Source organism: Gekko japonicus, unplaced genomic scaffold, assembly GCF_001447785.1.
Source record: "Gekko japonicus isolate JY-2015 unplaced genomic scaffold, Gekko_japonicus_V1.1 scaffold761, whole genome shotgun sequence".
Classification (NCBI taxonomy): Eukaryota; Metazoa; Chordata; class Lepidosauria; order Squamata; family Gekkonidae; genus Gekko; species Gekko japonicus.
Window position 1 is genome coordinate 500,196 of NW_015177030.1, and position 9,404 is coordinate 509,599.

Consider the following 9,404-nt stretch of genomic DNA (forward strand, 5'->3'; position numbering starts at 1 on the left):
GCCCCGCCCGAATGGCATCCAGAGATAGACTGCCTTGAAACACGGAGGCTTTAAATGGCTCCCAAGGTGACTCAAACGGCCCAGCCTAGCCCCTTGGTCCCGGGAGGGGAGAGTTGCTGCGCTGAGGCAGGCAGGGGCCGGACACCTCTGAATGGCTCTCGGCTTGAAAGCCCCTTGGGGGGCTGCTGGCGGCACTCTCCGTCGAGGCCATTCACACAGGGGGGAGCGGGGCAAGTTGCAGAGACCCCCAGCAGGTCGGTCTGCCTGGGGCCTGGACGTCTTCTTCGGCCCTGCCCTCCTCCTTGGGGCTTTCGGTCCAGAGGCACTGGGGGCAGCGTTCCCTCCAAGAGGAGCTAGGGTGTGAGCCGGCGCACAGTTCTATAGCTTCCGGCTCCCACATTTTTGTCTCCGCTCAGTTAGGAGGGCTCCGGAGCAGACTAATCTATGCAGCAGCCAAAGGGCTCGCTCACAACTTTAATGCCAGCGGCTCACAAAGGAGAATTTTTGCTTACAAGACTCCACAGCTTAGAGGGAGCGTTGATTGGGGGGGGGGCTTCTTGGAAGGCAGAGTCTGGCCTTTCAAGCTCCGCACGGCACCAAATTCATTCTCCTGCCCTCCCCCCGTGCCACCCTCCCCCCCCCACTCCCCATGAAGACAGGAGGGGAGGCCCCAAAGCCCGGCACCTTCCCGACCTTCTCTTCCGTGGGGGTGGGGAGGCTGGGCCAGGGAGTCTCTGTCGCACCAGACCACCCACCCTTCTAGCTGGTCCCAGCCTCCAGCTCTTCCTCCAGACCTGGTTGGGGGCTGAACCAGAGACCTTCTGTAGCTCAGGAGAGGTCCCCCCCCCCCATTTTACATGTGAAGCTGCCCTCTACTGAATCCGCCCGTCAGAGTCAGTTCTGTCTGCTCTGCCCGAGAGTGGCTCTCCCACCAGGGACTGAGCCTGGGGCCTTCTGCAGGCCAAGCGGAGGCTCTGCCACTGAGCCATGGCGCCCCACACACGTGCAGCTGCCTTTTGCTCGATCAGACCTTTGGTCCACCAGAGTCTGTCTTGCCTGCTCACACCGGCAGCCGCTCTCCAGAGTCCCGGGGAAACAAAAGTCTTTCCCATCACCTCCCATCGGGTCCTTTCTAAACTGGAGATGCTGCCGGGGATGGAACCTTCCATACTGGGACCTTCTGCAGGCCGAGCAGAGGCTCTCCCACTGGGCCACGCCCCCCTCCTCCACTGAGCCAGACCTCCCCCCAGCTGGGGCCCTGATCCCGCCCAGAGGCGGCAGCGTCTTGGTCCCGCGTGCCCGGGGTCCCGTCTCCACAACAGTCTGCTCACCAGGGGGGTGCAGGAGAAGTGGTCCACGTTGAGGGGGTCCACCTCTTGCTCCAGATCGAGGCTCTCGGCGTTGATGTTCCTAAGGGGAGGAGGCAGGCCAGCGTCAGGACGCGTCCCTTTCGGCAGTCACCACCCGGGCTGCCCCTCCGTCACCACAAGGGAAAAGCCCGGAGCCTTCTACCATCCAGGCCTCTTCCGAGGGCAAGCACACCGGCAGGGTTCTGGCCCAGGCATCTCCCTCTGGGAGGACAGCTGGGGGCGGGGGAGGCTTTGTGCTGGGGCAGAGTCCCCTGGCGGGGTTAATGGCATCCAGCTGTGGGGCACAACAGCTGGAGGCTGTCTGGCACAGCTGTCCAAATCAGACCCAGGTGGGGCGTTTATTTATGCATTTCTGTTTGCTTTGTTTTATACCCTCACCCTTTCTCCCAAGAGGGCCCCCAAAATGGCCCGCGTCATCCCCCTCTCCCCCATTTCCCCTCCCCTCCGGCCAGGTCCTTTTAATGGTCACAAGTAAGAACAAACCGTGACCGACGAACTAATAATAATTAGAGAAATACAAAATACAGCTATTCACTGTAAGTATGTTTCCACACAGCTTGGTAAAATTATGCAGGATGGGAGATGTAATTTTATGTATTTTAATGTATTCATTGCCTTGGTGTTTTAAATGTCGTTAGCCGCCTTGAGCCTGTTCTGTGGCTGGGCGGGATACAAATCAAAATTATAAACAAAGAAATAATTTTGTTTAAATTCCTTGACATGTTTTCAATAGTGAAAGGAATGTGATGTACTTTTGCTGATGTGAAAAAGTCTGTCGAAAGACAGCTTCCGGCAGGCACCTGTGTTGCAGGAGGGTGACCAACAGGATTCGAAGCTGCGATGAATGCGGAATGCATCCCTTACGCCTTAGGAGACTCTGCCCTCTCACTGGTTTTTGGAATAAGGACTTAATACTATTGTGTGAATCTTTTTGAATTAATACCAAATTGAGATCGTATTTTTCTATGTTACACACCGATAGCCACAAGGTATAGATAGGGGCTCTGGGGCAAGTGATGCTCTGTCTTCTTGGTGCTGGGGGGGGGGCAACAGGGGGAGGGCTTCTAGTGTCCTGGCCCCACTGCTGGGCCTCCTGATGGCCCCTGGTGTTTTTGGCCACTGTGTGACCCAGAGTGTTGGACTGGATGGGCCTTTGGCCTGATCCAACTTTGGCGTCTCTTATGTTCTTATGTTTTGCACCATTTATGTGGAAATTATATAAAATTACCCAAATGCTTTTATTATTAACTAGAAATAATGCCCGTTGCGGAAATAAATACAACGGGATCTAGAAAGAGGCTCTGGGGCAGTGCTCTGGCTTTGGGCAAACAGTGTCAGTTTCCTGTGGCGACCTCAGCAGGGTTTAATGACAGAGTCCACTGTTTTCTCCAGAGGGACTGATCTCTGCTACCTGAAGAGCATTTGTATGTTTGAGTTATCTGTAGCCCTCACCTGGAGAGTGGTAACCATTGTTACCCATTCTCCTCTCCCCTATGAGGTATGTTATGCAACTGAAAATTCCAACTGCCTTGCGGGGGGTGGTGGTGGAGTTTGAGGTGTGGAATGGACTGAAGTCCAATCAGCTTCCATATGCAAAAGACCAGGTTGTCACAGCAGTTGTGGTGTGGGTGGGACCCGGGCTTTGCCTTCTGATTGGTGGCGATATATGCTGAGGAGCTGTGCCATCAGCCATACACTAAGGGAGTGCATTTTAGAATTAGAACTTTGGCACCCACTATTCAATTATATATAAGGAGAGATTAGTGGGTCACGGTTTGTTCTTACTTGTGACAGTGGTTCCCGTGGTTCCCTCTTTGTTTGGCTGTGGTCCTTTTAACTGGAGAGGCCGCTGGGGATTGAACCCGGGCTCTCATTGCATGCCCAGCAGAGGTGCAGAAGGCACGTCAAGTCGCATGTCCTTCTCAAGCCGCACGTGCGTGGGTTTCACTTGGAAAGCAGCTTTGAGTCGCCAGGGAGCAAGTGAGAGGAGGCTGCCAAGGCAGGGTGACTCACCGCCACTTGATGAGGGTCTCAATGAGGCGGGTGTAGCCTTGGGCCGCCGCCAAGTGCAGCAGGGTCATTCCCCGGAAGCTGACGTGGTGGACGAGCGTCTCTGAGCGGAGCCAGCAGGACCGGGACATCATCTTCTCACACAGAGCCACGATGCGCTCCTCAAAGGAGTCCGAAGCGGCCTGGGGAAGGGGCACACACACACCCCATGGTCACACAGAGCGAAGGCGCCTCCCTCCCCAAAGCCCCCTCCGCCCCCCCCCAGGCCTTTGCCTGTGAGGAAACTCCCGCGGGGCCCTCCAGAGCCCGGACCTCCACAAAAAGGCGTGGCCTGGCTGACCAACCGGCCTGGACCACTGGCCTGCATTCCCACTGGGCCCTGTGGCAGCCTGCCCCCCCACACACACACACAACCACCCTGCGCCCCACGGCAAGCGGGCTATCAATCAGGAGGTTCCCTGTCGCAGGGAATGGACACTTCGGAGTCAGCAAGACCATGCCCCACAAGGCAGGAAGCCAGTTTGGTGTAGTGGTTAGGAGCGCAGGCTCTGATCTGGGAGAACCGGGTTTGATTCCCCACTCCTCTTCCACATGCTGCTGCTGGTGTGACTTTGGGTCAGTCACAAGTTCTGACAAGAGCTGTCCTTGAAAAAGAGCAGTTTCTGTCAGAGCTCTCTCAGCCCCGCCTGCCTCACAGGGTGTCTGTTGTGGGGAGGGGAAGGGAAAGGAGTTTGTAAACCGCTTTGAGACTCCGAGTGAAGGGCGGGGTATAAAAATCCAATCTCTTCTTCTTCGCCAAAGCCAGAGCCCCTCCCCCAGTATCCATCACATTGTGGGGGAGGGCAGCATGATCCCCAAAGGTTCTCCCCTCTGGCAGATCCCCCCCCCCGGCATACACCAGTGTTATGTACTGGGATCGAATTATCCCTGACTGAATCACCCCAGAGACTGGCTGAGCTTGGAGCACAAGAACAATAGCCGACCAGGACTCTGGAAGTAACCAATCAAGTAGTAATGTTATGTGAATAGCCTATCCCTGGGAGTGGGGTGTGTCTGGGTGTGGCCATTGCATGCTCTGGAGTCTTGTCTTGCTGTTGCTGAGCAAGGCCGCCAGGAAATGGCAGCCCCAACTCGGCGGTGGAGAGGGCCGTCCAGTCGCAGCTGACCTAAGGCAGCCCCATGGGCTCCTCAAGGCAAGCAACGTTCCAGAGGGGGTGGCCAGTGTTCCCTCTAAGCTGAGTTAGTGTGAGCTAGCTCACCGTTTTTTAGCCTCCGGCTCACACATTTTTGTCTTCGCTCAGGAAAGATGTTGCTCCAGAAGAGCTCTGGGGCAAGTGATGCTCTGTCTTCTTGGTGCTTGGGGGGGGGCAACAGTGGGAGGACTTCTAGTGTCCTGGCCCCACTGCTGGGCCTCCTGATGGCCCCTGGTGTTTTTGGCCACTGTGTGACCCAGAGTGTTGGACTGGATGGGCCTTTGGCCTGATCCAACTTTGGCGTCTCTTATGTTCTTATGTTTTGCACCATTTATGTGGAAATTATATAAAATTACCCAAATGCTTTTATTATTAACTAGAAATAATGCCCGTTGCGGAAATAAATACAACGGGATCTAGAAAGAGGCTCTGGGGCAGTGCTCTGGCTTTGGGCAAACAGTGTCAGTTTCCTGTGTTTATGCCGTTGCCAAATTGCCGGCTCACAGCTTTCATGCCAGCAGCTCACAAAGGAGAATCTTTGCTCACGGGACTCCACAGCTTAGAGGGAGCCTTGGCGGTGGCCACTGCCTGCCTCCACGCCACAACCCTGGGGCTCCTCAGCAGCCTCCACTCCAAATACCGCGCAGGGCCAACCCGGCTTAGCTCCTGAGATCTGAGGCGATCAGGCCAGCCCAGGCCGTCCGGTCAAGGCAGCCACTATCTCGCTCCCTGCAGACACGGTGGGCAGCCCGAGACTCCCTTGGCTCAAAGTCAGTCGACTTCCCTCCCCTTCCCTCGAGGAGGCGGGTTTGCCCTTCCTCACGTTGTCTATGGACAGGCTCTGGCCTTTGGTCAGGCTCTGGCCTGCTGTTTTAAAGCCAGGAGAAACAAACACACACACGAAACAGTGTAGGGGAAACGGGTCTCTCCGGGAGCAGCTGCTGCTGCGAAAGAGCCGCGTGCATGCGTGCGTGCGGGAGTGGCCAGTGTTCCCTCTCAGCTGAGTGAGTGTGAGCTAGCCTCCGGTTCACACATTCTTGTCTTGACTCAGGAGGGACGGCTCCAGAGCAGACTCATTTATGCAGGAGCCAAACTGCTCGCTTACGACTTTAATGCCAATCGCTCACGAAGCAGACGTTTTGCTCACAGGACTCCACAGCTAAGAGGGAGCCTTGTGTGTGACTGCTCCGCCTGCCCCTCCCGGCCCGGCTCCGCAGGCCCCGTGGCACGCGGCAGGTGCAGGCTCTCACCCGGCCGGCCGTGGGCGGGGGGAGGGGCCAGCCACGGGCATCGCTCGGACAAAGCCGCCCCCCCCCCGTCCTCTGAGCTCAACGGAAAGAATTCGGGGCCATCCTGGGCCCCCCTCCCTAATCCCCGACCTGGATGATGCCTGGATCTTATCTTCCCCCGCCGGCAGCCCCAAGAAACCAAGAATAGCAGGGCCGGCCACACAGGTGCCAAGCCCAGTGAAACCCGAGAGCCGACGCCAGGGACAGAAAGGGCTAAATATATCGGGCGGGCCGCCAGGCCTGGCAACAAAGAGAAAGAAAGGGCGGCGGGAGGGGAGGGGGGCAGCCCACAGAGCCCCCCCCCTCCGACGGGCCAGCCAGGCAGGCTTTTCCGGGTGGTCCCGAACTGTGGGCTTCTTTCCCCCCTTTGCCGTACCCTCCGTGCGTTCCAGGAGTCCTTCCAGACCCGTCCGTGGGCCGCGGCGGGGTGGGCGGCGGGGGAGCACCCTGGTGCCCAGCAGCAGAGCCAGTGGGACTGGCATGGCCGGCTCGCCAGCCCTTGCGAGGAGGAAAAGGCCCCCGGCCTCCCTCCCGGAGCGCAAACCCCAGCACAACCCTGGGGGGGCCTCTCTTGGTGCTTCCTCTCCCCCGAGGGACCCGTGCCCCCCCCCGCTCTCCCATCCCCACCACCGGGTCCTGCACCTGCCAAGACTGCTTCCCTCCCGTGCAGTGCCCCCCCACACACACACACACTGCTTCCGCCTGAGCGGGGCCCCGGTGCACGGCATCTCCCAGGGGACACCCCTTTGCCCAAAGGATGCAGGGCAGGGCCCCCCCAGCATTCCCTGCGGCCCCCTCAGGCTCTCTGGGGGCCCTCTCCAGCGGGGGGAGGGGAGCCCCCACAGGAGTGGCTGTTTTTTCTCCCCCTGCTTGTCGTGGCGACTTCCTCACGGCAGGGCGGCTGGTTGGCGTGGCCCATCCACGTTGTGGCAGCAGTGGGAATCCCGGCCGGCCGCTGAGAGGAGAGCTGGCTCCCGGAGAACCAGCTGAGCCCCTCCGCCCCCCCCCGTTGTTCTGCCCCCTCCATGTTATCCTCACTACAACAACCACCCTGCGAGGTAGGTCTGGGTGGCAGTGGGTCCAAGGTCATCCAGCCAGGTTCCCCGGCAGAGCAGGGATTTGAACCTGGGTCTCTGAGATCCCAGCCAAACAGCCCAACCACGACAGCACCTTGGCTCTCCGTTGCTATCCGTCACTATGCAGCGGGCAGGGTGTGGGGCCCTGACTCCAGAGACAGAGCAGGCCCCCAGGGATGGTTCAGGGCAGGAAGTCCCTGCAGGTTCGGGGCACCTCTAAGGGACCAGCAGGGCACGGGCGAGGGCAAGAGAGCCGTCTGCAGGGTCAAGGCACGGAGGAATGACAGCCCACGCACGTTCACCTCGCCAAAGAAACCAGAGCCCTGTCAGCCTGGATAAATGTTGGCGTGTGCGGGACATAACTCGAGCATTGCTCAAAGGACGTATCACGCAATATACACGCTTTCGCCATAACTTGTGGACGGGGCAAGCGTGGGTGCCCAAAGAGAAGGACGGAGGAACCAAGCAGCCCCCCCCCACAAACAGATGAGCCGTGGCACCCCCAGGCTCCGACCCAGAGAGCAACTCTGTCTCCACAAGGGCACAGTGGAGGGGGGCACGAATGTGCCGCTTGCACGTCACGGGAAGGACAGGGTCCTCCCCCAAGGGCTGAGTTCCTCCCAGGAGGCTAAAGTGCAGCTGTGCCCTTATGGGCGGCAGGGGGGCACCGCCCCCCCCCCGCCCAGGTGAAGCAACCTCTCTAGTCACAGAACAGGGACCCCCAAACAGCTCCAAGCAGTCCGGGAGTGGATCTGTCCATAAAGGGCCTCCGGACACAAGCAGAGGCCGGGAGACCTTGGCCACCATCACTGCCGTCCCCCCCCCCTCACCTGCCCTGCACCCAGGGTGCACTCACCTGGCTGGGCGGCTTCTCCCCCCGCGGCTGGGTGGCTCCGGCAGCCGTCATCTCGGCCACCCGCTTCTCCATCTGCTCCAGGCGCTCCAGGATGGACATCCTGAACTGGTTGTCTGAATCGGGGGGGGGGAGGCGGGGGAGAAATCATGAGAGTCCGGTCCTCTTCCCCCCCCCCTCCACCGCCTCTGCACCCCCGGGGATGGGCTGTCTGGTGGTGACGACAGACGGAGAACAAGAAGAAGGTCAAGGTGGCGTTCAGGGGCTAATCCTGACCCAAGGCCGATTAGCCAGGTTGGGAAACGGCTGTGCTAATCTCAGAGATCTTTCTTGCTGGGGGGGTGGTGGTGGGGGGAAGATTAGTGTTTGTGTGTGTGTGTGTGTGTGTGTGTGTGCGGGTCAGGGGCTGGGCAGACGCAGCGCAAAGTTGCAGGGAAGGACTCAGGTGTCCTGGAGCACACCAGTCCCCCCTCCCACCTGTATGAAGCTGCTGGAGCCCCTCCAAGGGCTCTCTGTGGGTGACCTTGGGCCAGGCACGCCCTCCCGGCTTGACCTACCCCACAGGGTCGCTGTGAGTATAAAACGGAGAAGGAAAGAATGCTGTGTAAGCCACTTTGGGAGGGAGTGGGGTATAAATAAAGGAAATAAATAAACGATAGAGTCCCACACCTGAGCAAGAGAAAAACAGTCCCGCAGAGGAGGAGGAGGAGACCCTTACACCTGGCTGAGAGCCACAAGCTCTCTGGAAGGGGTGGGGGCGTCCATGCCCTGCTCTGGGCCCACCACTTCCCCCCCCCAGCAACTGCCTGGCCTCTTCTCTCCTCCTACCCTTTGCACAAGCATAATGCCCTATTTTACAGCACCCCCCCCCCACATACCTACCCCATCCCAGTCCATTTCTCTGTGCCCCCCCTCATCCCGACGCAGGGCACACTACCTAATGAGCCCCCCCAAAAAACACACACACAAAGAGATGGGGTCAATCAGGGGAGCAAGAGGAGCATTTCTCCACCAGACAAGCAGCTGGAAGCCCCCCCCCCCGCACATCAGGCACCAGCTGCATCCTAGTCCATCAACACCAGAGAATCACCCCCACCCCCACCACCCCTGCCAGGGAGGAACTGGGGTCTCGGGCTGGATGCCCCCACCCTACACCTCTGAAGTGAAAAAACCCCAAACCCCTGGCACATGCTCCCTGGCCTGCACACAGATCCTGCCCCGCTCCTAAGCAGTGTTCCCTCTAAGCTGAGTCAGTGTGAGCTAGCTCACAGTTTTTTAGCCTCCAGCTCACAGATTTTTGTCTTGGCTCAGGAAGGGATGGCTCCAGAACACACTAATTTATGCAGTAGCCAAATCACCTGCTCACAACTTTAATGCCAGTAGCTCACAAAGTAGAATTTTTGCTCACAAGACTCCACAGCTTAGAGGCAACATTGCTCCTAAGGATGCCAACCTCCAGGTAGGACCTGGGGATCCCCTCTTCTCCAAACTCCAGAGACCAGCAGCCCTGGAGACAAGGGGTGCTTCGGAAAGGCATTGCACACACACCCACCCCCCATTTCCTTGTCCTCCCCCAAAACTCCAGGAGTCCCCCCGCCTGCAGCCGGCAACCC

At 58.8% G+C, this 9,404-nt stretch overlaps 1 protein-coding gene across 1 annotated transcript in view; it reads right to left on the reverse strand.

The window, feature by feature from the left end:
* Window positions 1–9,404, reverse strand: part of CAMTA2 (calmodulin binding transcription activator 2) — a 42,323-nt gene that overhangs the window by 11,103 nt on the left and 21,816 nt on the right. The window contains exons 12-14 of the mRNA XM_015427915.1: window positions 7,795–7,907; window positions 3,384–3,562; window positions 1,332–1,410 (exon numbers count right to left, since the gene is read on the reverse strand). Of these exons, the coding sequence (XP_015283401.1) occupies window positions 1,332–1,410; window positions 3,384–3,562; window positions 7,795–7,907 (371 nt within the window). The remainder of the gene's footprint in view (window positions 1–1,331; window positions 1,411–3,383; window positions 3,563–7,794; window positions 7,908–9,404) is intronic.